General features: G+C 55.3%; 1 protein-coding gene and 2 long non-coding RNA genes across 4 annotated transcripts in view; 2 read left to right on the top strand and 1 right to left on the bottom strand.

The window, feature by feature from the left end:
• The window catches only part of CPT1A (carnitine palmitoyltransferase 1A), a 43,955-nt gene extending 29,481 nt beyond the window's left edge, over nucleotides 1-14,474 (bottom strand). Inside the window, exons 1-3 of one of the 2 annotated variants that reach the window (XM_053923912.1) lie at nucleotides 14,321-14,474; nucleotides 3,436-3,586; nucleotides 1,011-1,150 (exon numbers count right to left, since the gene is read on the bottom strand). In XM_053923912.1, the coding sequence (XP_053779887.1) occupies nucleotides 1,011-1,150; nucleotides 3,436-3,576 (281 nt within the window). In that variant the 5' untranslated portion in view covers nucleotides 3,577-3,586; nucleotides 14,321-14,474. Of the gene's footprint in view, nucleotides 1-1,010; nucleotides 1,151-3,435; nucleotides 3,590-14,320 lie in introns of both variants that reach the window. The other variant, XM_053923913.1, reaches the window with a different exon arrangement.
• Nucleotides 14,475-14,870: 396 nt separating this feature from the next.
• Nucleotides 14,871-18,958, top strand: LOC123478096 (uncharacterized). Its single transcript, XR_006653226.3, has 4 exons — nucleotides 14,871-15,054; nucleotides 16,664-16,890; nucleotides 18,159-18,443; nucleotides 18,856-18,958. It is a non-coding gene; the product is annotated as an uncharacterized lncRNA (long non-coding RNA).
• Nucleotides 18,959-22,679: 3,721 nt separating this feature from the next.
• Nucleotides 22,680-26,286, top strand: LOC128781121 (uncharacterized). Its single transcript, XR_008427007.1, has 3 exons — nucleotides 22,680-22,739; nucleotides 22,878-23,000; nucleotides 23,268-26,286. It is a non-coding gene; the product is annotated as an uncharacterized lncRNA (long non-coding RNA).
• The last annotated feature ends 1,055 nt before the right edge of the window (nucleotides 26,287-27,341 follow it).

The following is a 27,341-nucleotide window of genomic DNA, read 5'->3' as shown; positions in this document are numbered from 1 at the left end:
ATCTTCCTTTCAGATGTGTAAGTGCCGCGTCACCGAAGGACAAAGACATCCATACTCACTAAACTCACAAAAATCTCAGAGTGTTCTAGCACGGCCCCTCACCTGGTCTTTCCAAATCTCGGACATGATGGCCCAGTTTCCACAACAGGTTCAGAGGGACAAAGAAACAAATCCTATAAAGATCCAGATTAGCAGGCCTTTAAATAGCCGACACTTCCAGATATAATCCACTGTTAAGAGGCAGCCCACAGTCGAGAGTAAACTAAAAATCTGTGTCGAGCCCACGCCAGGCTGAAAAGCAGGTAAAACAGCACAATGTTCCAGCCAAGCTGTCTGCAGGGAATGGGCCGGTGCCCCAGGGAAATGAAGGACGAAAGCAAGGAGACTGGGGACCGGAGGGATGTGTGTGCCGAGGGTGGCCAGGTACCTACCCGGGCCGCCCCAGCCCACGGGCAGGCCCAGGAGTCTGGCAGGCGTCCAGTGCAGGCCCACTTCCACCGAAATGACAAGAAGCCTTTATTCCGGGCCCAGATGCTTATTAAGGCAGGAGCCATCATTCCTGAGGCCGCTTGGAACTGTGGGTGACTCAGCTGCCCTTGAACCCCACGGCTGCTAAAAGACTGATATTCAAATCCAAAAGCCAGCCAGGCGCTGACCTAGGCAAAGGTCCCAAGCTCCTTTGTGCTTCTCAGGCCAGATCCCGGGAGCCCGGGGCACCCACGGGCTGCATCTCGTCCCTAAATTTAGGACTCTGGGCCCACCCACAACTCCTGGCCCGAGAAGCAAAGCCCGATGGTGGCACGAGCATGAGGGGACTGTCACTCCTGTGGGAACGGGCCGGGAATGGTCAAGGGCAGTGGGAGTCTGAATAGCAACCCAGCCTCAGGAGGAGAGCAGACGAAAAACAAGAGCAAAAGCGTTACCCTGAGTCCAGAACAGAACAGTCACGCCACTTGGAAAGACACAAAAAGTAACTCCCAGAGGACCTGAGGTGCGAAAGGGGTCCTTACGTGGTGTCAAGGGTCCGGTTGATCTTAGCGATGATCCCCAGCGAGGGGTCCATCTTGGCGTACATGGTTGACATCACGCCCACCACCACGATGAGCCAGCTGGAGGGGCTCGCCGGGTACACGCCGGTGATGATGCCATTCTGAAAAGAGAGGCACCCTGAGGAACGCCACTTCCGTGGGGGCCCTGGTGATGGGGCGTGAGGTGTCAGGAGGTGGGGGGCAGTGCTGGCAGCGGTGACCACACTGTCGCTTCTGCAAATCTCCCCCAGAGCCTCCTCCCCTGCAGCTGCTTCGGCTCCTGCCCAGCTCCTTCCCTCCCCGCCACGAACTCTCCCTCAAACGGTTTCTCCAAGTGACCCCAGGACATTAGAATCACTGAGAAACTAGTTTAACACGGATCCCCGAGCTCCACCCGGACGGATGAATGATACGAGTGGGTGGAGGACGGATGTCACTGAGCCAACCAGGAAGTCCCCTCCCCAACCTGCTACACGTGCAAGGCCGAGACCCCCGCCCCCTCCAAAACCACCCTCTCCCCTCCTGAACCAAGAAGCCACTTAACCCTGGAGTATATGCAGGGGACCTCAGTCCGTGTGGAAAATGTGCCGTAAGATACTTCAGCCGAACCCTCCCCTGCCCCACAAAAAACCCCCCACAAGGTAGCAGGAAGGGGGTTGGAGGAAAATGAATCAAAATTGGCAACATGTTAACAGGGGTAGAAATGGGGAGGTAGGGGAGCCTCTTACTTTTCTGTATGTTTCAAAACTTCCAAGTAAAACAAAGTTTACTGAAGCCATTGGTAAGAGTGACTTGACCAGTGGATTAAAGATGATGGATTAACAGACTCCCAAAGCGCCATGACCAGTGCGGCTCAGGGGCTGGCTGTCATCCCGCAGAGTGACGGGTCACTGGTGTGACTGACTCCCGGGTCGGGGTGCAGTCCCAGTTGGGGCGCCCGAGATCAGTGTTTCTCTCCCTCTTTCTCTCCCCCTTCCCCTCCCTCTAAAACAAATTGATAGGATCTTTAAAGTAAATAAAATAGAAAGCTCTGGAAGCCTTATCCGAATGTTTCAGTGGTAACTGCACCCCTACACGTTGTTTCCACCGGGTTTCCCATTGTTGAGAGGGGAGAGATTTGAAGGGGGTAAGCTAAGCTCAAATGGAGGGAGGAAGGTTCTAGATAAGGTGCCCTCCCCCTGCAGCTTCTCTGACAGCCCCCGTGCCCCCTCCTCTGAGCCATCACAGGGTCCTCTAAGAAACCCCTCTGCTGGTCTGACAGCCTGCATTCTTATGTCTATGGGCACCACCGCTGTTTCTATTTCCCACCACTAGGAGGAGCCCTCAGTGAGCCAGGGGCAACCTCTGCTTCCCCTGTAGGGGGCGCCCTGCTCCACTGTGGTGCCCAGACCACCCCCCCACCCCCTGGATGGGCCCCAGGACACTGGCCCAGCCAGGCCTACCTCCTGCAGTCACTGCTGTCACCTACTCTAGCTCCTGGGCCTTTTGCTTCCCTCCAAAAAGGAAAACGAGACTAAAAATACCAACTATACCATCTACTCCTGGGGGAGGGGCATTCACTTTTGATTTGATCTTGCCCTTTGATCTTGCTCGAATTTTAAAAATACACCAAATTAAAAACAAGATAGGTGCTTAAAACAGTGAGTACCGTATTTTGCCAAGTATAATGCGCTCCCGTGTACACTGTGCACCCACATTTTTGGCCCCAACTTTCAGGAAAAAAATCTTTCGTTTTAATTTTTTAACTCATTGTTTTATTTATATAAAACTGATTATCATATTCCACGGTATTATTTTGCATGCGGATATCATTATTGCTTTCTAGAGTTACACTTTTAATGCATAGGTATAAATAAAAGAATTAAAAACATTTTTATAGGTATGGAATTGGTACTACCCATGTGTTATGTGCATCCTTACTTTTCTCTCAAAAATCTGGGCAAAAGAGCACGCACTATACACGGCAAAACACGGCCAATCTCCTCTCTTTCGGGCAAACAGGAAGAAGAGTGTGTGAAGTTAACTGTGCTTGAACGTGTGTGCCAGTGTTTGGACATCTCATCGGTGAGACACCCGTTTAACAGACTCACTGCAGCTTCCCGCAGCTGGAAGACAACACTGCTTCTGGAAGGCGGGCAGGAGCCCTGGCTTCTCGTCCTTCCTTGGTGCCTGCACCCACCCGAGCCCTGACTTCCTCCTCGCCCGACAAGGTGCCCACGAGCCTTCTGGAATTCCTTCAAGAATTCAGCGAGCCGATACACGTGAATGCGCTTCAGGAGCCTTCAGCACCACAAAAATACAGATCACGTGCCGACTGCCGCTCTGAGTGAGCCCTTCCAAAGCACCCAGAGGGCGGCGCTCGGAGCCCCGGGGAGGGCAGCAGAGGCTGGAACAAGAGTCTGCAAACCTTGAGTCTAATGAACTTCTTTTTCCAGGAGTGAAGTCCAGACAGATAGATTTGCTTCAGGGCTTCATGGCTCAGCCGCAGGTCGATCCCGTCCGGAGTGACCGTGAACTGGAAGGCCACAGCTTGGTGGGCTTCTGCCATCTTTAGCGATCTGCTGGGAAGAGAGGCAGAGGGCGGACCGTGGGGGACCGTCTTACTGGATGTTAGAAAAACCCGCATGTAGAAGTCTAAGTTGTTCTGAACTTAAGGTTTTCTTCTCTACTGAACGGATCTCACGTGCTTCATTAGCAGGCCTGATTTTGTGGTGCGGGGCCGCCCCACCCCACCCCCGCGCCCACCCAGCACAGACAGTCGCTGCCTGTGCTTAGAGGCCCTGGGGTCATCAGCGGAGTTGGGGAACCCCCAGCCACCTGGAGGCCACACATGAGTCCTCTGTGGCCCTGAACCCTTATCTTCAGGTGGGAACCCAGGCCAACGCCAAACACCTCGGCCTCTGGTGTGAAAGTGGTCGGCCTCTGGAAAACCCACTTTAGGCACCACGAAAACCAGAGGGAGGGAGCCAGCGGAGAATGGGACTGAACTCGAACTCCACCCCACAACTCAAGGGGTCAGCCATTACCGGAGCACTCACCCCACCCCCAAGCACAGTGCCCAGGGCCAGCTGCCCTGGCAAAGGGAAGCACATTTCATTTGAACTGCTTCGGAACCTACAGCATGTTCTCTGCCTCTCACCCCCTGGGCTCCTGTCTGCGTCCTTCTATCCTTCCAGGGACACGCGGCCCCTGTGAGCCGCCCCCACCTCTGCCGGCCCCTGTGCCACCCTCCGAAGGGCAGCAGGCGCATGCTCTCGCCTCCTCCTGCGCTGTCTGCACAGAACACCAGCCACGTGGTGTGGCCCTAAAAGGGCAGTTAAGGGAGGGAGAACCTCTCACAAACCCTAATAAAAATCTAACATTGCACATCTGTGTTTTCTCATCACACGCAGTTTCTCCCGTTTTTATTCACTGAAGCCTGTCAAGCACGGAGGGGAGACTCGTCCCAAAGACACCCAGTGACAGAGGGCAAAGTAGCCTGACCCGCAGCCAATCAGAGCGCACGGCGCCGCGAGCAGGCCCTGGAAAGGCACCGGGCTTTCGTTCATTTGTGCGTTGAACAAGTATTTTTATTTCTGTTTGGCCACAGAAAGTCGTGAAGCCCTGACACACGCTACCACACGGGTGAACCCAGAAAACATTCTGCTCCGTGAAAGGAGCCACACACGCAAGGCCACGCAATGTGCGATTCCATGTCCTTGAAACGCCCAGAACAGGCAAATCTACAGGGACAGGAGGCAGAGTAGTTGTCGCCTTGGGCCAGAGGGGATCGTCACCGGGAGGGGCTGGCTCAGGAGGGGAGGCCTTCTGTATGGGGTGACAAAACTGTTTTCGAAAACTGACCGTGGTGACGGCCACACGTACCTGGGACTGCACTGAGACCCACGCCACGGCCACTCTAGGTGGGGGACTTTGTGGACGGGATTACACTGCGATGAAGCTGTCATGAAAAGAAATCCACCGCCTCGTGAACCGGAAGGGCTGCATCCTTAACATTTACGCCCACTAACCTTCCCTCTTGAAGCACAGAGTCCGGGCTGGCGGGAGGGCGCCTCCTCTGCCCCTCCCTCGTGTGTCCATCCCAGTGCCCCACTCACATCAAGGGCTCCTTCAAACAACTGCCACCTCGGGCACGAAGGGTGATGGTCAAGTGGTTTTGGGTGTCGTTCTGCACTGTTACCAGCAGGTCGTAGGCACGGTCTTTTAGTGGTCCCTACTGAATAGTTACCGGTACGATTTTTTTTTTTATCATACCTGAGATTCGCTGCAGAACCACTGGGGGTGGGGACACAGATGGACAGAGGCGGGGGGGTCGATGGACAGAGGTATGAAGTGGCCGGGGGTGAGAAATGGCGGCCAGATGGGGGTCCACAGTTCCAGTCTCTCTTCTTCTGTGGGTTTCTGATCTTCTCTGATTTCTTAAAGTACGTTCAGTGAAATCAAACCTAACCAGGGCAGTCGGTGCGAAGTCTCACACCAGAAGAGCACTTTTCAAAGCTCCCGACCATTGGGGTGGTCCCGGGTGCCCACCTTCTGAGAAGCGCACACCTTGCCCGCCAGCCGCACAGGTTTGCTGAGCCGCAGCCCCCGTGAGGGTTCACAGCGTCTGAGATGTGGAAACGCCCACGGGACCCACCCAGCTACCTGCGTCTGGTTTAACAGCAAAAGGGGAAACAGGCAGCAGCTGGCGGGTTGGTGGCGCCCCTGCCCCACCACGCCTATGCAGGGGCCACCCCCTCTGCACCGACCGCAGGACGCACGCCTCAGCTCCCCCCTGAATGCTGTGTAGTCTGGCAGCACTGCCCGGCATCTCCCGCCTCCGAGGCCTGAAACAGCCACCAGAGCACCAGATGACGGCTGCCGCCACTTCCCAAAGGCTGGCTGCAGCCCCAGGTCACTGGGCCGGACGGTCCCGATGTCCCTAAAACTAGGGACCTTTTCTTTAAATGGAAACACATAGCCAAGGTCAGCGGGTAGAGCCATTCACCCCACTCCTGCTGCCCCTGCACCCTAAAGAATGAAGGGCTCCCAGACCAGTCCGAAAACCCCTGAGGCCAGACGTACAATGTGTGCTGCTTTGACCGGTGCCCCCTGGCCAGCCGAAAGCCATCCTGTCCCTCCGGATGGGACACCTGCGGAGACCAACCCTCAGGCAGCCTCCCAGCACTGGCCCGAGTGCCTGGGACTGAACCAGGCAGGGCCACTGGCAGCGCCTTTCCCCACAGCTGGCTAATCCGCCTGCCTGGTGACCAAACCAAGCCAGGGGAAGCTCCTCGGGGGGAGGAGCCAAGCAGTTAATAAACAGGGGGACAACTAGAAAGGACAATTAGGCTTTATTATCTAGTAGGACCGTCTTCTGTCTTTGTTTGAAAATGACACACACGTACAGCAAACAGGGAGGAGCACAGTGATTCCTACAGGGCGCAGACACCCCTCCTGCGGGGCGCAGACACCAGGGCTCAACAGACGGAGCTGAGGCTGCGGCTTCCCTGGAGTCCTGGACATTCACGCCCAGAAGTCCCTGCCCGCCATGAGAGGAAGGGCCCCGGGGCCAGCTGGCAGGCCAGGCCGTGTCTGGATCCGGGCCACCTGCTCGTGACCGCTGGACAGCCTCCCCACTGTATCCCTCTGGCCTCCCAGGAAGGCAGCAAAGGGCACAGCAAGGAACGAGGATCAGGCGAGCAGTGCCCCCCTGCCTATCCTCTGAGCTGGGGTCACCATTCTGCTTCGGGCCCCTCTGCACCCACAGGCCTGGCCCAGGGCTTTAACTTCCGCCTGTGCACACGAGGCACAAGGTCTCCAGCACGTCTCCGTGGACACCAAAACGCGTCAACTGGGACTGAGTCTTGCTGTCTTCCCCACCCTCCCCACTGTTTCCCTCACCGTGGCAGCGTCGCGGCCGGCCGAGCCCGGGCACCAATGCCCTCACCCCCATTCCTCGCCCCTGTGCGGGTGCACCCACTACACCTTGGGGCTCTGACAGGTGTGCGCCCCTCCCCTCACCCCCGCCATCCCCACCTGGCTGTGTCTACCTAAGTAGAGAAAGGTGGCTTCCCTGGGGACAGAGCCATGCAGCCTGACCTCGGGGATCCACCTGCACAGACCGTGCACCTGCGCCCCGAGTCACCAGATGGCTCCAGGGGAGAACGCGTGTGCTGGCAAGAGACGCAGAGAACGCCCTGGCTGGGCAGCTCAACTGGTCGGCGCATCGTCCTGACAGGCCAAGGGTGTGGGTCAGTCCCTGGTCAGGCGCACGCAGGACTCAATCAGTGAAGGCATCGGTAAGTGGAACGACAAATCAAAAGGAAAAAAAGAGAAAGGAAAGCAGAGAAGAGAAGGGGAGAGACAGAAGAAGAAGAAGAAGCCCGAAGAACAACTGAGGAGAAAACAGAGACAGAAGAGAAGACAGCGTAACCTGTCCCCTCATATCAACACGAGTGAGTCCTGGAGGACACAGGGTGCTGTGCCCCCAGGTCTGGCTGGGGGCCAGGGAAGGCCTTGGAGACGGGTCCCGACCTAAGGCCACCTCTCGCTGTGCCGCAGGCCGTTGCTCTCCTGCAGGCCAGAATCACTTCTGGCGGCGGGCTACAGCTGGCACAGACCTCCGGGCCTGGAGCACACCTGGGGCCAAAGCCCGCAGGCAGAGCGTGGGAACCAGGTGACTGTCACAAAGGCCACTAGGGAGGGAGATTCTCTGAAGTCCCCAGAGCACTTAAGTGCCTCTCGCTAATCCGCTCTCAGAAAAACACCAGGATCCAGAATAACGCACTCCGAGTGAGAACAAGGGCCTGTTTGTTGCAGTCTTTAAAAATCCACATCTCTGCCCTGGCCAGGTGGCTCAGTTGGTTCAAGCATTGTCCCCATAGGCCAAGGTTGTGGGTTCGATCCCCGGTCAGGGCACATACAAGAATCGACCACTGAATGCATCAGTAGGTGGAACAACACATCAATGTCTCTCTCTCTCTCCCCCTCCCCCTCCTTCCCTGCTTCCCTGCCTCTCTCCCTAAAATTCAATTTAAAAAAAAAAAAACCCTACATCTCTGTGCTGTTTCAGGGCTGTTCCCTACACCTTCCCAAGCTCCTTCTCCAGGTCACCTCACCAGGTCACCCCTGGCCTCTGAACACCCCGTCACAGCTGCAAGGCCTCTGCCCTCTTTCCCTTCCTCCCCTCCCGCCCCGCTTCACTCCCAGCCTGGAGCACCCCTCTTCCAGGGCCTGCTCTGGTCAGCCTCCGAATAATGGATGAAGAAAAGGCCATGCCTGTCCCAGTGCTGACTCGTCCAGACCTCCTGCAGCCCGGTGACGCGGGTACGTGGAGGGAAAAAGAGCTCTGGGCGAGGTGACTCACCAGGTGAGCTGATCCCAGATTCCTCACCGGGCAGGCGGGCAGGTCGTGGTGGGGGCGTCACGCCCCAGGCATATAACTTTTTTTAAAATGATTTATTTTGTATGGATTTGAGAGAGAGAGAGACGTGGATTTGTTCTTCACCTGTAGATGCGCCCACTGGCTGGGGCCCGCACACGCCCTGACGGGGCTCAAACCCACAGCCTCGGCGTTTCAGGGTGGCACTGTCACTGAGCCACCCGGCCGGGGCCAGGCATTTAACTTTTTAATAAAAGGGCTATCTATTTTTTTTTTTGAGTTGGTGCTTCTCCACGTGCTAAAAAGGGCAGACGATTTCTCTGTACCACTACAAGATTTGTTCCTTTTTAAAAATCTTTTTATTTTATTGAATTTAGAGACAGAGAGAGTAGAGACAAGGGTTTATCTTTGCCTTAATCAAGGCCTGTCTGTGGCTGGTGTGCACCTAGGTGGACACATCTTTGAAATAAGCCGTCACCCCCCCAAGAGAGCACGTCATCTTGTTAACCATGTTTACAGGCTGGAAGTGACAGGTCCCGGCCCCCTCTCAGCTTTCTCCCCCCCCCCTTAATTCCAAACGCATCCAAGAAACTGGGGAGGGCCTCTCATTGTCTGGGCAGCTGAGACCTCGCCCCGGGGTGGCCTAGGTCTTCAGATTTGTTCACATAAGCTCGTAAAAACTTGCTGCTGTCGGTTTGGCTGTTTCTTCCACTGACAGAATCCACAATCTGCCTGTGACACTTAGCAGGGTCACCTGCCCTCTTGGCAAGTGGCTGTCGCTTGCAAGTGACTCTTTTAATCCCCCAAAGTCACTTACCAGCTGCCCCAGGACACACATGCAGCCCGTTTATTTCCGGTCCAATCACGGGGCCCACCGCCAGCCCTCCAACACTGCACGTCCAACGAGGGTCTGGGGGGGAAACGCCGCCACGGCCCACTCAGTTCCGGAAAGACCACCTTCCCCTGCGGCGCCCCGCCCCATGCCTCCCCCCGAAACCCATGGGTCTGTGCGGTGTTTTCGAACGGGTGCACTTCGCCCCATTGTCCACCCCAGAGGTGATCAGCCTGCGCACCCTCACACTGGCCTGGAAGCAAGAGGTTGTTCGAAAGACAGGCCTCTTTGCAGCCTTTGAAAAGAACTGGGCCCACGGCAGACAGAGGCCACGCGGTTAAGGAAAAGAAGCAAAAGGTTATTAAGGCCAAGTGTGATGCCGGATTTCAACACCTGCCCAGGTGGAGGTGTGCAGCTCACCTCTGTAACAAAGAACAACGAGCCTTGCCAGGTGACGGCAGCAGACTGCCAAGAACACAGCCTTTATAGTAACTGGAATGTCTAGGTGTGTGTGGTCAGAAGTCTTTCAACATGGCCTTGAAAATCAACACACCGGGAGAGAGGTAAGTGGCAGGCGAGTCGGCAAGTGGGTACAGGTGCAAGGGGACAGAGAGGTAAGGCACACAGACTTTGCATCAGTAACAAGGAAGACACAAAATATCCTTTCTCCCAAACCCTGTGGCACACACCACACAATGAAAGCCCATTCGCCTGCATTAGCCTATGCAGTTCCCACTAGAAGCCTAGGCAGTGGGTACTTTTAATTTTTATTTTTTTGGTTTTAGAGAGAGAAAAGGAAGGAGAGAAAGAGAGAAACATCCATTGTTGTTCCACTTTCTGATGCACTGATCGGGTGATTCTTATACGTGTCCTGACGAGGGACTGAACCCGCAAGCTTGGCGTTGCAGGACAACACTCTAGCCCCCTAAGCTACCCGGCCTGGGCTGCGGTGGGTACCATGGTTACCCCCTGTGCAAAGGAGAAGACCGAGGGAGGCCTGGCTATCAAGAAACTTGCCCAAGGTCACAGCCGGCAGACAGCAGAGCTAGGGATCAGTCTCGGGTCCAACTCCAAACCTCACATTCCAACCTACTAGATGAGGTGGTTACATAAGCCACCCAAGAAAACTCCCCTCGAGGTTCCTAAAGTCACAGCACAGATACAAAATTAGGTCACCCCATTGGAACCAAAAGGATGTGATTGCGGCCAGCAATAAAACTACAGTAACTACAAACACGGCAGCGCCAGCTCTCAGATTACTCGTGCCTTCTTCCCGCTAGAATTGCACAATTCCCCGCCACGCGGAAGCTGGCCCGGCCTCTGTTACACCCAGCTGACGGCGGGCCCAGGACCGTGTTCCCTAGCAGTAAACAACCGCGCTGGAAATCATCTCGGAAAAACGTCGCTCACAGGAAGCGACAGCCTAGCATGGTGGAGTCAGGCAGGGTCCCTCCAGGGGTGCAGCCCTAGCCCAAGGCACCCCTGGGAACCCCGAGGGGGAGTCTCCTGGAGGGCAGAGCAGTTGTCTCCGACAACATCTGCAGTGGACAGGCTCCCACCTGTCCCACCTGCGGAAGCCACACCCCTGCCACACGTGACTGCCACGGTGGCATCAGGACACAAGGTTGTCACACATTCCGTAGTCTGTCCCACAAACATCCGAACGCTGCTCTAGCTCGTGGAAACCGGGAGGAAGGCAAGTCTAGGGGCCTTGTAGGGGGAGTGGCAGGTGGGGCTAAGGAGCCAGGTGTGGAGATGACCCTCGGGTTCCTGAAATGGGGGAGGGGCCCCCCCATGAGTAGTATGGAAGATTCTTTTCCTTATTACCCTAAAGAACTCGATGTCCAACAATTCATCAATAATCCATCGTAAGCGGGACAGTAGCCACCCGATTTCCCAACCCTCAGGTGGCAATTATGCCGCCACACACCTGGGAGGGCAGGCCTCACTCAGCCACACCACTTCTTCCAGCTATCTGCTTCCAAAAACAGTCCCAGAATATAAAAATAACCAACACAAAAGAAAAATAAAGGTGGACACTGCATTCAATGGCGGCTCCCAGTCACCGAAAAGGTCCAGTTGGCCTCAGTCCAGGACCTGCTGGGAATCCAACCTCCACCTAATATTTGCTTGGGGTAGAAGGTGAAGTTCACCGAAGACAATGAAATAGTACAATAAGCAGAGCTCCAATTGTGTTAAGTAACTGTTTTTAAGCACTCCTTGTACAACCTGACCTATTTCTAGAATTGTCCAAGAGCTGTTAACCCTGGTGTGTTCTGGAGTAGGAAACTGGGCAAGCAAGGAGGCCAACTAAGCAGGGTGTCCCTGTGTGGTCCCCCCCCCTTCCGGCTTCCCCAACACCGTGTGCTTGTCGGGTCTTTGAAACTGAAAAGTTCTCGCAGGAAAAGCTCAAGTTTGGCTGAAACCACTCAAAGAAAGTAGAGGCCTCGGTAAAGTATGAGATTATTTCTGAAACACACTTTAAACATACTAGCTGAGAGAACAATTTCATTCTTAAAAGCACCACCACTTCCGGAATGCAAGTCCAGGCTCCCACCGGCAACAGAACTCTGGCCTGACAATAATAACCATGCAGAGTGACTAAACATTTTTTCCAGCACAGGAAAAAAAAAAAAACGCTCCTGATCAAAGTGCAGAACCAGCTCCGGGCAGGAGCGAGAGCGCGTTTCCGCCTGCCACCTTCCCACCGCCTTTGGAGTTCAGGCTGTCTAATTGCTCGCTTGGAACGCGTTCTCTAAGGCAGGGCCAGCAACAGGGCCCAAAGCGCCCCGCCCCCTCCCCCCTCCCCGCCGCGGGAGTCACGTGACGGCTGAGAAAAGTAGGGGAAAGGTTACAGCGAGCCCCGCCCCCCTGCTGGCGCGACCCGGGCGCTCAGATCCTGTTCCGTCCGCAGCGCCTCCAAAAACCTTCCGGAGCTTACAGGCGCGAGTCGCCACCGCTGCCACCGTGACGACAGCGAGCGAGACGCAGCGCCTCTTCGTGGGAAGGCCAAGTCCCGCGGGGTCAACCTTGGGGACAGTTAAGAACTTAGGGTGCTTGGTGACATCCCACACCAAAAACGCAGCACCGCGCCGCCCGGGAGCCGGGAGTGCATCGGGTAGGGGCTCGCATCGATGCACAAGGAAACATTAATTAACGGTGTTTCTATGAATGGGCATGCAGAGCCAGGGTTGCGTAAGCGCAGGCTCTCGCCCGAGGGCTCCAGGGAGGCCAACCAACACTTGACCGCTTGGTGACCAGTGGCCCCGGTCGAGGCGAAGGACGTCAGTGAAGCCAGGTTTCTTCTTTTCGCCTCCGGGCTACGCTGTTTGTTTCAAGTACAAACTGGAAAGGTTATTTTGGCCTGTGTACGGTGCCCATTTCTGCTAGTCTGATACAAAGCCTGCGCACTCCTAAAGATGGCCCTGTTTTCTGTGTGATTCAAACAGCTGTTCAGATGGAGCTCAATGTGCAAGGCCAAGTGTACCCTCGCCGCATCGGAAGGAAGCCCGACATTTGCTTTCAAAAAGAGTCCCTGGGCATACAGCAATCTAAAAGCCATGTTCAGTTCCAATCAGACACTCCCTGGCCTCCACCACTAGCATTGTCTGCATTAATGCCCTTATATTTATACCACACTCACTCACTACAAGTCGCCTTAAGTAACTTGGGAGGGTGATGCTTGCTCGCATAAATAAGAGACCAGTGTGTTCGGCCATATTTTATTCAGTTGGTTTGTGGCTTATAAGGAAATAAGTATGCCTGAATATCTGGAATGACCAGAAACCCGACGCCCGTGCAAGAAATGCTGAAACAAAATACAAGTTTCAAAAGGTTAAACTGATTTTCACTTTATTGGATAACTTACAAAGTTACCAGTTTCCTACTAAAATCTGCCCTTGGAAATGTTAATTCATGGAGCATAGTGGACTGAAAAGCCTGTCCCGAGTTGGGAATATTAAATCTGTTCTGAATTCAAGCTGGTGACTTACTTGGGATTTTTTTGGTACTGGTGTTTTGGTTTCGGTTTTTTTTTTTTTTTTTTTAGATAAGATCAGCCGTCATCTTTGTTCCCTCCGTCTTTAATGAAAGCCAACCACTATTTACATTATAAACTACGCTGACCCACAGCCTTTCGACCGAAACGAAAGAAAGGAGCTGCCGGCTCCCATAAGGAGTTGGGGTTAGGGGCTTGCCGGAGTCAGGCTTGCAGTCTAGGTCCGTCCCGGTCACGTGACGCCCCACCCCCACCCCCCGGCGCAGCAGCTCCCGGGTCCCGCGCGACCTTGGGCAGGTTCTTCGCACCCATCTACCATGGACCCCGCGTGGCGCGGGAGAGGGTGAGGCACTCGCAAGTGGAGACCCCGCCCCAGCGCCCTAATCCTGTCCACCTCGGGCGCTCAGACCACGTCCGCAGTACCCATGCCTGGAGTACCCGCGCCAAGGGCGTGTCCCGACGGCTGCAATGCGGGGGAGGGCCCTGGGGGGAGAGGGAACCGTGTGTCCCCAGACTCCTGCACAGGGCTGTCGTAACCCAGACCTAATCCACTCCATAGAGTACGGTTGGATGATGATGAAGAACGCCGGCGGCCCAAGTGGCCCGGGCCGGAGGCATCCTTCCAAGTCCAGAAAACCAAGCATCCCTCCATCTATCTCCCGCACTGTACCTGCCTGCGGGTCGACCGACGCTGGGGCCGACCCCCTGACTCATTCTACTCCTTGGAAGTGGGGTTGAGGTCGGGCGGGGACGGAAGCCGGTGGCTCGACTGGCCCCGGGCCGGAGGCGTCTTGCCAAGGCCGGAGGGATGAGCATCCTCTCCGCCACCGCAGGGAACCCGCCCGCTTGCAGACCGACCACGGGGAGGACCCCAGACCCAATCCACTGAGGGGGCTGGGGAGTCACTACCTTGCTCCGGTTTCGGGTTCTCTACTGACCCCACCGTCCAAGAGGAATACTGGGGGTTCACCTCAGCGCCCCGGCTCCGGCGGCCGCCCCCTACCCTACGCCTGGGTCCGGGCCACGGCAGTCCCCCCCACAGCCCGCAGGGCGGCGCCCGCCAACCCTCCCAGAAGCGTGCTCCTTCTGCCGGGCCTTACCGAGTCCGGAGACGGAGACGCGCTGCGGCGGCGGTGGCACGGGAGCGAAGTGAGCGAGCAGCGATCCGGCGCCGGGAGCCGGAGGGCCGCAGGCGAGGCGGATTGCCTCCGACGCCGACCGCCGCGGATTGGCTGGGGCTCGGGCGGGCGGTGACACCCGACGCCCCGCGGACCGTGGGCGGGGCCTGGGCCAGGCCTGGCCTCGGAGGGGCGGGGCCTTGGCGGGGCGTCCCCCAGGAGCGGGTCAGGTAAGGGAACTGGGGCTCCCATCCGTGTTCACCACCACGGCCTTCACTAGCATGGGGCCTAGGGCAAGATTCTTCACCCTACGAGCCTCGGTTTCGTCATTTGAAACATGGTCCAATTCATGGGCCATACCCATCAGAGCACATAGCATGGCTCCCAGCTCGTGCTGGCCTGTTCATCCTCATTGCCCTGGGTAATCCTCACGGCACCCCTATAAATAACTGATCCCAGCCCGGGGAAGGCGGGGGACGGTGAGGATCACTAAGGTGCCCATGATCACACAACTAAGACCACGGATCCGACATTGGTCCCATGGTTAACCCCAGGGCCCATGGCCCAAACTGGCCCTTATCCTCCGAGGGACAGATGAGGCGACGCACAGGCGGTGTCGCTCAGTGGGCCAACACGCTAATGGGAATTCCGATGACCTTTCTAAGACCTTCTCCTCATCTAACTGGGATAAAAAGTAACCTCCCTGCGGGGCTTCGGTAAGATTTCATAAAGTAACCTTACAAGCGCCTAAAGCAAAGGAGATGCCAGGAAAGAAATGACTGGAGGGGCCGACAGAGTGACCGAGAGACAGGTGCGGTGACTGAGCTCAGGAGAGGGTCCTGGAGTGGAACCCCCTGGGTGATCCCAGGGATCTAGGCCGAGGACTGCCGCGGGGGTCCGCGGGGGTGGGGGAGGGAGGCTTGGGGAGAGCGTGCTTTCCGTCAGGTGAGCCACCCCGGCATCTTGGTCTGCAATGTCCCCCCAGGCCCCAGCAGGTGGGCTTGCATACAGCAGGTGCTTCATAAATGCACCTGTTTTATGAACAAAGTCTCCACTCTCCTAAAGATCAATCTCCTTTTGACTATGAAAAATCTACTCTGTCCTCTATCTCTGTCTGATTTATTTGGTCTTCACCGCAGAAGGGTTTGGAAGAGAAAATGGAAGTTCTGTCCAATTCCCACCCTCACCGCTGCCACTGCCACAGTCAGCTGTTGGTGCGCACTGTCCAGAAGGTTCCAACCAAGTCGTAGGACGTTAGGGTGATCAGCGAGAAAAAAGTGTAGAGAATCCAGTTTTTATTTACTCTCCAAGAAATGAGAGGGGCACGGTGGGCAGAGACACCAGCACGGAGGGGTGGGGGCTTTGAGCTTTTATTGGATTGTAATTGGACTAGAAAAGGGTGGGGGTGCAGCAGTGTGGCCCCTGGGCTGTTGGGGCCTTGTAACGGGAGGCTGCAGCGTGTTCTGATGTTATCTTCTGCCCGTAGCTGTAGTGGCGTTAGTTCTGTTCTTGTTCCCAGTAATTTAATTTCCAGTCCCGGGGACACACTCAGAAGAGTGAAATGGCAGCCGTGCTGAACATGGCCCTGGGCCTGTGCGGCAAACCCTGCCGCCTCGACAGCAAAGGGGGCCGGCTTCGTCCTTTCATAAGATAGGCGGTGTTTGTGAAACGTTTGTTTTCACTTGGCTTCTGGCGTGGACAGAGCTCCTGCCGCGGCTGCAATGACCTGCGTCTTTCATAGTATTTGCCCCGTGGTGTGGACATTGGCGCCCCACCCTTCACCACGGCAGGTATAAATAAAGCTGCATCGGCCTTGGGGTGGGTAGTCAGGTGCCGGTTTCTCTCTGTTGATCCCTGGAAGTGAAGCAACCGGTCAGTGGGCAAGCACAGGAGAGCTTTTAGCGACATTTTGGTGTCACTTGGTGAACTGCCCTCTAGAAAAGCTTACTGCCACCCACGGGTGGGAGTGCCCTTGTCCCCACAGCCCAGCAGCACTGCCTGTCCCGATCCCTTCGGTTAATCCTTGCCAACCCTAACGGTGGGGGCAGACAGCTCTCCTATTTTACTGTGCACGTCTGAGGCCCCGACGGAGTAGCTTAGTGGGTTAGAGTGTCACCCCAGCCAAGGTTTCGGGTCCCATCCCCTGTCTGGGTGCACACAACAGTCAGCCAGCCAGCAAGCATGAGTGGGTGGCACTGCAAATCCATGTTTCTCTCTCTCTCTCCCTCTAAAATCAATAATAATAATAATAATAAAGAAAACCCTAATAGTACGTTGTTTATCAAACCAGCTTTTTTGAAATAAATATTTTCTATTTCTTTGTAGGTAGAAGTTGACCCTGACACCTGCAGACTTTGCCACCCAAGAAGGCAGGTGATGGCGGGGAGAGCACACCTGCCCCGCGCTGTGCTGCACCTGCCCTGGCCGCTCCGGGGTCACCTGCCTGCCTCTCCCAGCACCTGGGCTTTCCCAGCTTCTGCCTCAGAACCTGGACTGTCACCCTCTTCTCCAATGCCCTTCCTTCCTGTCGTGGGAAACACAGATGCCTGCAGGTCCTGGCCCAGGGTCACTTTCTCCCTCACTCCACGCTCTGTCACACACCCCACTGGGGTTGGCCCAGAGTCCAGTTTGCTCCCGGAGTTCTTCAGGGACCTCCCCTCCCTGAGCACCGCCTCCATGCCACCTGCAGACGGGGTGGGGCAGGGGCCTCACTGGGTCAGAGCGCAGGGCACCCAGCTCACCTGTGCCCCAGTGGCCCAGCTCTGCAGCGGCAGTGACTCCAGCAGCCCCCCTGGAGGCGCCTGTGCCCTCTACTGCCTGGGTCTGCAAGTCCCTGGCTGTGGGTGGCAGCTGCAGCTGAGGAACTAGACCCCAGGGAGCCCAGAGCCCTGTCCCATCCGAGTTCCCTCCAGAGCCAAAAATATTCCCAAGTCAGCCTCAGAAACTAAAGAAATCTTTCTTATGCTTTTTCCCCCCCCAAATACTTCCTTAGTTTGAAATGAACATATTTTAGCAGCTTCCTATTATGACTATAAGGAAATCTTTAAAAAATTTTTAAATGCATATCATGTTTTCATTATCACTAAGACATGTCCCCCTTTTTACTCTAAATATATACATTTGTATGGAAAAATTTAAACATATAAAAATGAATGAGACTAGTATAATAAAGTCCTATATACCAAAAACTCAAGTTCAACAGTTACCAAGCTGGGGCCAAGGTGTTTGTCTGTGTCCTTCCCCTGCCCCCCCACCCCCAATAATTTCTTTAAAGCAAACCCAGAAATCCTATAGTTTTGGTCCACTAGTTCTTGAGTACAAGTCTCTAAAAGATAAGGATTATTTTTTAAAAACATGACCGCCACACCATCACCCCACTGAAAGCGGAGGGAGAACGCACGGGAGCCCTGCAGCGGCTTCCCTCTGCCAAGGGCACCGCTGAGCCTTCTCTCGCGTGCCGGCCTCTTTCTCGCTGGCAGCTCCCAGCAGGTTCTGATCCAAAAGTGTGTGAGACGTTTTGGAACACAGCTGCCATTTCCCACAGGAAACAACCAATTTTGTAATCTCAGAGTTCTGCTGTTCCCTCCCTTCCCCAGAGCTCTGAGTCCCTCTGAACTTGAACCTTGAACCCCTGAAGGTGGTGAATACAGTAGTGGCTGGTGCATGTCAGGGTGGTGATAATATTTGCTAATTATATTCGTTCAGCCAACATCCCTGGGGTTTGGTGCCGACAAAGTGGGGAAATACAGGTGCAAGCCACCAAACAAAGCCGGCGAAAGGAGCTTGTGGCAACAATGAAAATGTATTCTTCATGCGACAGGCTTGCCCTCTGACCCAGTAATCCTACTCCTGGGTGCACACCAGAGAGAAACGAGAGATCGTGTCCACGAGGGACTCCCCAGGGATGTTTACAGAAGACTCGATCAAAAACCAAAATCCAGAAACCATTCAACGTCCCTCCACAGGAGAATGGATAAATACGTGGCGGTTTCTGCATAAAGTATAACAATAATAAGCAGCAAGACACATACAATACGGATGCATCCTGCCCCTTATAGCAAAAGAGAGTCCACACGGAAAGTACAGGTGCTGTATGTTCCATCAGGTAAGTGATGCCCATGAGCCGGCAGCGCCGGGCCCTGCCCGCGGTGTGCCCGGGGCAGCCCTGCATGGAGCTGTAGGCTTAAGGCGATGCAAGGGATGCTCTTTGCTACCCGTATGTTAGGTCTCGATTTTTAAATTAAAAACGATTGAGAGAGGAGTGGGGCAGTGACTGTGAGTGGTAAGGGTGAAGCCATCTGGGTGGCCAGGAAAGGAAGAGGAGGTGACAAAGCTGCGACACGGGGATCCCCTGGGGAGACAGCAGAGTTAGGAAGAGGGGAGCAGTAGAGGCCGGCTGCCAGCACTGGCCCCCTGGTGCATGGCAGAGGTGGGGAAGGGCCTTGGGCAGGAGTGGGAAGGGAGGCCTGTGCGCCCCACCTCTCCCTCTCCCTCCCCTCACTCCTCCTCCCCTCCAGGGCAAGGAGCCCACTTGGTTTCTCCTGCACCTGGAAGCACCCACCACCCTGACGGGGCTCGTCAGAGACCAGGACGGTGGCCGGACGTTCAGCCCCCTCAGGAGGCATCACGGCAGCCAGGTCAGTGCCCAGAGTGTGCACGCCGCCAGGCCGCCTCTCGGGTGGGCGCGCCTTGCTGCCTGGCCTTGGCCTCAGGTTTCTCACTTAAACAAAAGTGAGGGTTCAGCCCTGGCTGGTGTGGCTCAGTGGACTGAGCGCCGGCCTAGGAACTGAAAGGTCACACGTTCAATTCCTGGTGTGGGCACGAACCCGGGGCCGGGTCCCCAGTGGGGGTGTGTGAGAGGCAACCGATCTATGTTTCTCTCACACACTGATGTTTTTCTCCCTTCTTTCCCCTCTCTCTACAAATAAATAAGTAAAATATTTTTTAAAATGAGGATTTAGCCGGGTTTTGGAGGCCACAGACTTCCTACCCTGTAACCCAATTTGCCCACGTAAACATTAGCTAGGACTGTTAGTTGTTCTCTGTGGAGCCCATGGGGTTTTTCATCTTATTTTGTTGATTGATTTAAGAGCGGGAGGAACACCGATTTGTTGTTCTCTGCATCCATGCATTCATTGGGTGACCGCCGTACGCAGCCGACCTGGGACGGAACCCACAGCTCGGGCACATCGGGACGCTGCTCTGTGGAGTCCAAGTTTTCACAGCTGTTGTCTGCAAACCGTATAATTCAGGGGAAGAATCACTTCCTTCCTTGTTCCTCGATCAGAAACAGGAGCACACCTGCCAGGCGGAGCTCACTCCTCCAGCAGATTCCTGCCTCAGGACCGGGACTGCCCAGACCCCACAACAAGGGGGGTCATGCCAGCCAACAGCCAACAAGTCGGACCTGTCAGATGAGTGTGAAGCCCCTTTCAGGCTTTTTGAGGAGGTCAGAATAGTTCAAAGGTCGCCATAGTGACCTCTTCCAATCCCAGTCACCTCTGAGGCCCCACTCGCCCAGCCCACGTGGGCAGTGTGCCCTCGGCCCAGACCTGAGCTGCTGGGTGTGACCACAGGGACCTGCTTTGGCATCGAGCTGGTGGCATCTCAGTGGGTGTGCCTTGAAGTCGGGGTCTTTCTTGTCTGGCCCACAGCCGGGGCCAGGCCAGCCTGGGCACTGGGGGCCTCAGAGGTGGGGACGGGCTGACGTGATTATTGGCTCTTTCAGCAGCTGCCCGAACGTCCATCCACATGAGAATATGACAGAAGGCTGCTGTGTCAGGGCACAAAGGAACCCGTCTGCTTGGGGACAGAGCAGGAGCCCAGCCGGCAGCTAATACGGAGTCAACAGTTTTCAAACTTTGGGGGGAAGTGTCGTGCAGGTCACTGACCCTTTGAATCCCTGAGGACAGCTACCAACACTTTCAGCTTTCAGCTTTCGCCAGAAAAACGCACAGCCTCGCGCCCTGGGGGACTGGCTTCATCCAGGCGTGGGCTTCCCGAAGCCCATCACAGACCTCTGCCCCCACAGGGTAAGGAATACGATTCGAAATTCGGAAACAGGGCAAAAGGGTGCCTGAAGGTCCTTCACTGGCCCCCTAACGGCCCGCCCAGGGACCGGCCTGTTCTCTGGGGAAGCATGTCTGTGACCCGGCCCCAGACGCCAGGAACCTATGTGCTAACTGGTAGATTTTGTGCAACAGAAATGCAGAGGAGCTCTGGCATCTGAGAAAAGTTATGGTTTATTGCCCTGGAGGAAAAACTCGGATTCTGTCTGCTTTTCTGTGTTGGGAAAGACCCACTTTGTGTTTCTGCCCTACTGTGTGTTTCTCTCCCAAGCGTCTCCTCTATACCTGACACAAGACACTTCACTTCTGCAGCTTCTGCTCAGAAATTCGCAGAGGTGTCCCCATACCCACAATCAATTCAGCTGGATTCTGACACTGTCTGGCCCAAGATAGCATCAGAGCCCACAGGCACGAGCTCGGTCCTTCCAGACTGTCCCTCCGCCTCCCCCTGCCGAGGCCACCAGGTAGACCACGGGACCTGCTCTCCAAGACCCATGGTTTGTATGGTGTCTTTCCACTTGTAAATGCTGCTGTCCTCGGATTTCAAATGCATTCAAACATTTCCCTTTTCCTTAAAAAAGACCGCAAAGGCCAGGGAGCCCTGGCCAGGACACTGAGGCTGCCTCTGCTCCACACCCCAGCAGGAGACACTCCCAGGTTCTGAATTTGGGAGGGGGCGTGATGTTTGTTTTCCTTGCTCCCAGGTACCAGCTGGGGTGCAGGTGCCCCCTGGCTTCTGCCCCCTCAGTCCCCTCCTGTCCCTGGAAGGTCTTCCTTGGGCTCAGGAGGGGCAAATAAATGAGCACCTCTGTGGCACTTACTCCCAGGGGAGGGAATTTTAAGTATTTTGGGAGCGCCTGCTCTGGGCCAGGCAGCAAGCTGACAAGGGAGGTCCCAGGTGACCCCAGCCCTCCCCGTCTCACCCAGAGTCTCCTCCTCCAGCCCACACACAGGTCCTTGCAAAGCTCACTGACCACCCCTGCCCCCCAGCACCTGCGGCCTCCCCCAGGCCCCATCCTCTCCTGCATTTCACTGTTGCCCCTGTGCCCTCCTGAGACCCCTCTCCTCCTGAACCTCTGAGTCACCCCTGCCTCAGGTCCTCCCTCCCCTGGGACCTGTCCTCAGATGTTCTCCTTCCTCCTGCCCCCCTACCCCAACCTGGATGTGGCTCTGACCCCCCTGCCTTGGTGCTGCCTCTGTCCCAGCCTTGCTTGCCCCCTTGGAGCTCCCACCCTGCCACCCAGCGTCCCCACTCCGATCCTCCCAAGTCCTCGTGCAGAGGGGCCTCCACGGGGACCTCTAACCCTCACTCCTGGCTGTCCTGCGTGCTGTGCTGGGGCTCACCTCCTGTCTCAGTGCCTCGGCTGCCTTCTGCGACCTCAGGCAGAAGTAGCCACGTAATCGCCAGGCCCGGCACAAAACGAAAATGCAGAGACCCTTGCTTAAGGATTAAGAATTCCTAGACAGTGACCACTGAGCGTGAAGCCTACTGCAGGCCCTTCTGAGTGCTGGCTCTGTGCGATTGGACGGCGTGCACGCCCACAGAGCTGGCCTTATCTCCAAGCCACCCCGCAAGGCGCAGCCCGCACCCGGGCCTGTGCTGATCAGCCTCCATGAACTCCATGTGTCTTCCAATCAGGACTTCATCCCACTTCCTGCCTCGGGGCATCTGATCTTGCTGTTCCTGCTGCGTGGAATGCCTGCCCTCTCACCCCTTGTCTTTGTGCCTAGCTGGGGACTGAATGCCAGGAAGGCAGACAGGGGAAACCAGGACACTTTCCAGATGCTCAGAGGCTCTGGGTTCTGGCTCCGTTGCAGCCCCGCCCAGCTCTGCGGCCCAGAACAGGTACACTTTCCTCCAGTGCAAAATGGGGCAACGAGCAGATGGGGCCGATCCACGTGGAGCTCTCCCCACAGCCCTTCTCCCTCTTAAAAAACCTGCTGGGCTATGACTCATGGAGACCGTGAAATCCATCCTTTAAAAGTATATACAGTTCAGTGGTTTTCACGATATACACAAGGTTGTGTAACCATCGCCACAATCTAATCCCGGAACAGTTTCCCAAAACATGCTCCCCTGGTAGCAGTCACACACCCCCCCCCATCCCCGCCCCTGGCAACCACCAATCTGCCGCCTGTCTGTGGATTTCCCTGTTCCGGACAGTTGCTATAAATGTGTCTGGCTTATTCACTGAGTGCCCTGTTTTCGAGGCTCACCCATGTGGTAGCTTGTGCTTCATTCCTTTCTGTGGCTGAGTAACCACCCCCCTGCCCCCCCCCCCGCCCCCCCGCAGGGGCGCACCGCGTTGTGTTCATCCGCCTCTCCTCCTGCGGTGAGTGCTCACCACTCTCACTCACCAGCCCATCCACCTGTTGCGGGTGCGATGGGGTGCAGAGCTCCTACTCTGATCTTGACCCTGAAATATAACCCAATGGCTGTCTCCTTTCTCACCCGGAAAATGCTGACTTAGCCTTCAAGGTCCAATTCAGACACCAGCTGCTCCAAGAAGCCTCCCAGATGACCCCAAAGAGTCTGATAACCCCTTCCTCCTTCCTCCGGGTCCTCCTCGCCCCACTCCAGATCCGGAACTGAGGTGAAGTCCCCATTTCTGATGACCCAAACTGGCCACAGCTTTTGTGGAAAGGAAAATAGGGGAATTGGCTGAGCTCGAATTGGCTGCCGGATAAGCTAATTGTTTCCTTTAGGTCACTTGCTTTTGATGGGGGGGGGGGCGGATTTCGGGGGTGGGGTGCTGGGAGAGGAAGCGACAGGCCCGCGTGGCGGGGAGGTGAGCGGGGAGCGGTTGCAGTTAAAACCCGCCCAATTGCCCTGCTCTCTTGAATTTGTGTTTTTCCCGCAGGAAGCGCGGTGGACGATCCCGACACTGCAGCCCCACCCCTGCCCGCCTGGGTGCCCGCCTCGGGCCCGGAGAGGTGGGGCTGATGTCCAGGGCGCGGCCAAGGTCCCAGGCACCATGCGCAGCCGCGGGTCCTGCCGTTCGGGGTAGCCGGAGGTGGGTGGAGTGGGGGCCCCCTAATGCCCCCCCCCCCACCGGCTTCCTCCTCTTTCCTTCCCCGCTGGCTCTGGCTCCTCTCCGCGCCCATCCACAGCCCAGTTTGAGTCCCAGGCTCCCTTAGAGCCCCTCTTTTGCGTACGAGGCGGAGCTGGGGTGCGAGGGGAGGAAGATCCGGAGGCGCGCTAGGCGCCCCGCCCAGGATCAGCCTGAGTTGAGAGGGGGAGGAGACGGGAGAGGGAGCCCCGGGAAGTGGCCTCGGATCAAGGTCACCGGGGCCGGTGCGCGGGGCGGAGTCAGACTGCGGGAGGGACCAGCTTTCACGGGCCTCGTTCTGACGTCTCCCCTGGCAGACGCTGGGCGGTGAGAGGGGAGGGTGGGGGCGGCCCGCGTGCGCTCCGGCGGGGAGAAGGCACCTGGCCCCGAGCGCCGAGGCCGGGGAACTCGGGTCACGCCCGCCCCGCGCCGCTACGCGCGCAGAGCCAGCACTTCCTCGTGCCTGCGCCCGCGACCCGCCGCGCGGCTTCCTGCTCCGGGTGCGCTCGGTCTACGCGGCGGCCAGCCCCGGCGGACCCGCCTGCGCCGCGGCCAGCGCCCCCAGGGGCTGCCGCGGGAGTTGGCCTCCTGAGCTGGTGGCTCGGGCCCCTCTTTTTTAAGTTCTAAAATCACGCAGTTAAGCGTAGTCATTGGGAAAAGAGAAAACACTGAACTGTAAAACAAAAAGCTTTTGAAAATCGCTTACAGCCTGATAACACTCGGCTGCCTTTCCTCTCGATCTTCTGTGCTACTTTTTATTTCCTTAGACTCCCATTTCGTGCGTGTCTACGAAATGGAAGCCGCGTGGTAAAGAGGCCTTTCCATTCTGTTTTTCTGGGCAGAATGTTATTAACTGTCCCCAGGTAATGAGTGCATTCCCCGGGAACAAATAGAAACTAGTCAGAAGCCCGGGATCACCAGCTCCCTCCCACCCCCCACCCCACTCCCCCGCTCTGGAAGTGACAACGGTCAGTCCGCTGCATGTTTTTCTCGATTTTTCTACACTTGACGTCACATGGTTTCATTTTAGGGGTGTCTTTTACACAGAACAGATCGGGTTATATATAGTCCTGAAACCTGCCCCCACCCCCTCCTTCCCCTACAGTATGATTTGGAAATTACCTGCTCTGGGCCCACCTCCCTAACCGCTTTATGAGACTCCAGTTTGAGTACACGGTCGTTGGCATCAGGCGTTCTCTGTGGTTTCTCGCTTTTGGTTTGTTTCCAGTTTCCCTCGTCAGCCATTCGCCCCAGATGTGTTTCCCCAGCACCCCCGAGCGCCAGACCTCTCCCAGGCTGGGGAAGTACAATAATGACCAGAGTAGATGCCACCCCCCTGGGGCTGTTTCTACAGCGCAATGAGCAGATACTCCGAAGGTGGCTGCGGACAGGGTATCTTATTTTTGAATAGGGACTATGTTCAAATCGTTAATATGGTTCAAATATCAAATCAATATGAAAAGTATCTAGGGCGTGGGGCAAGGCGCCACCTGACCGGTCACGCTGCTGTCTTTATCAGTCAGGGGCAAGGCAGGTGCGCAGTCCTTGGCTAGTGTATTCTAGCCTGACGCCTGTGTGGTGGCGGAGCTGTTTCATGCCCAGAGCTCATGGAAAAAAAAAAGTGCCTGGGGGAAGGCTTCCCCGCCCCGCCCCAACTGACACCGAGGTAGCCACCAGCACTGGTTTCCTGGGTTGTCCCTCCAGATTGTCCTTGTGAAAACACAAGCAAGCAGGAATAGGCACGTGTACTTCCTCCTTCGTTGTGCAAAAGGAAGCTTAGCACAGCCCCCTGCCCCGGTGCCCGTTTGAAAATGTGCTTCTGTGTCTCGGTGCTACTTTTCCATCCTCACTGTTTAGGTTGATCGTTCCTGTGTCATTTAAGGTCACAGTGTTTGCTTCCAGGGTTTATTGTCCCACAGTTTATTGTCCTTCGTGACACAGGCGTCCGCTGTTGTTCGCCCTGCAGCCAGGAGATGCAATCGGTTACCGTGGAAAGGCCAGTGCTTCTACCTGCAGGTGTGTCCTGCAGGGCAGGGCGGATCCTCAGGACCGTGATTGCCAGTCAAGGCCAAGGCCGCGTGGGCACACAGGGTCGACGCCCACACGGCCTTGCCCTCTGTCTTTGTATTAGTCGGGGTTCTCTGGAGAAACAGAGCCGTTAGCATATTGGAGTTGCATGTTATTTTAAACACAATGCAATGTAAAATAATATGATAATGGAATGGAGTATGAGGAATTGGCTCACATGACGTGGAAGCTGACGAGTCCCGGAGTCCGCAGCCGCCACGCGGGAAACCCGGGACAGCTGGTGGCGAAACCGCAGTATGAACCTGGAAGGCTCCAGACCCTGAAGAGCTGATGTTTCCATTTGAGTCCAAAAATGGGGAAAAACAGTCAATGTCCCGCTTCCCAGGTAGGCGGCAGTCTCCTCTTCCTCAGGGGAGGTCCAGCCATTTTGTTCTGTTCCAGTCTTCAGCTGATGGGACGAGGCTGGCAGGTCAGATGGGGCCATCTGACTCACGTCAGCGTAGTTACTAGACCACCCAGGAGAACCTCGTTGTCTGGTGGGCTGTGGGCCCTTCTGTAGACTGAGCTGAGAGACACAGGGTCTGGCAGAAGTAACGCCCGCCGGAGTGCGGTCGGTAGGACAATGACATAGTTATAAAAATGTGTACTTGTAATTTGGACATTTCACCTAAAATGTCATGTGGTGTGCTTGTGGGTGATACTGTTATGTTACAGAATTACATGAGTATGATTTTGTAATAACATGTTGTAATAAAAAGGGGTGTTATTTGTGCTGGATTATATATATATACACACATATATAGTATGAATATATATTTTTAACCAGGTGTGTCTTTTTATTTTATTTATTTATTTTTGAATATATTTATTGATTATGCTATTACAGTTGTCCCATTTCCCCCCCTTCACTCCACTCCATCCTGCCCGCCCCTTCCCACCCACATTCCCCCCCTTTAGTTCATGTCCATGGGTCGTACATGTAAGTTCTTTGGCTTCTACATTTCCTATACTATTCTTACCCTCCCCCTGTCTATTTTCTACCTACCATTTATGCTACTTATTCTCTGTACCTTTCCCCCCTCTCTCCCCCTCCCACTCCCCTGTTGATAACCCTCCATGTGATCTCCATTTCTGTGGTTCTGTTCCTGTTCTAATTGTTTGCTTAGTTTGTTTTAGGTGTGGTTGTTAATAACTGTGAGTTTGCTGTCATTTTACTGTTCCTATTTTTATCTTCTTTTTCTTAGATAAATCACTTTAACATTTCATATAATAAGGGCTTGGTGATGATGAACTCCTTTAACTTGACCTTATCTGAGAAGCACTTTGTCTGCCCTTCCATTCTAAATGATAGCTTTGCTGGATAGAGCAATCTTGGATGTAGGTCCTTGCCTTTCATGACTTGGAATACTTCTTTCCAGCCCCTTCTTGCCTGTAAGGTCTCTTTTGAGAAATCAGATGACAGTCTTATGGGAACTCCTTTGCAGGTAACTGTGTCCTTTCCTCTTGCTGCTTCTAAGATTCCCTCCTTATCTTTCATCTTGGGTAACTTAATGATGATGTGCCTTGGTGTGCTCTTCCTTGGGGGCAGCTTCTTTGGAATTCTCTGAGCTTCCTGGACTTCCTGGAAGTCTATTTCCTTTGCCAGATTGAGGAAGTTCTCCTTCATTATTTGTTCAAATAAGTTTTCAATTTCTTGCTCTTCCTCTTCTCCTTCTGGCACCCCTATGATTCGGATGTTGGAACGTTTAAAGATGTCCTGGAGATTCCTAAGCCTCTCCTCATTTTTTTGAATTTTTGCTTCTTCATTCTGTTCTGGTTGAATGTTTATTTCTTCCTTCTGCTCCAAAACGTTGATTT

The sequence above is a fragment of the Desmodus rotundus genome, chromosome 5 (assembly GCF_022682495.2).
Source record: "Desmodus rotundus isolate HL8 chromosome 5, HLdesRot8A.1, whole genome shotgun sequence".
Lineage (NCBI taxonomy): Eukaryota > Metazoa > Chordata > Mammalia > Chiroptera > Phyllostomidae > Desmodus > Desmodus rotundus.
Note: the sequence above shows the minus strand (reverse complement) of the source record. Positions and strands in the feature narration are given on the sequence as shown.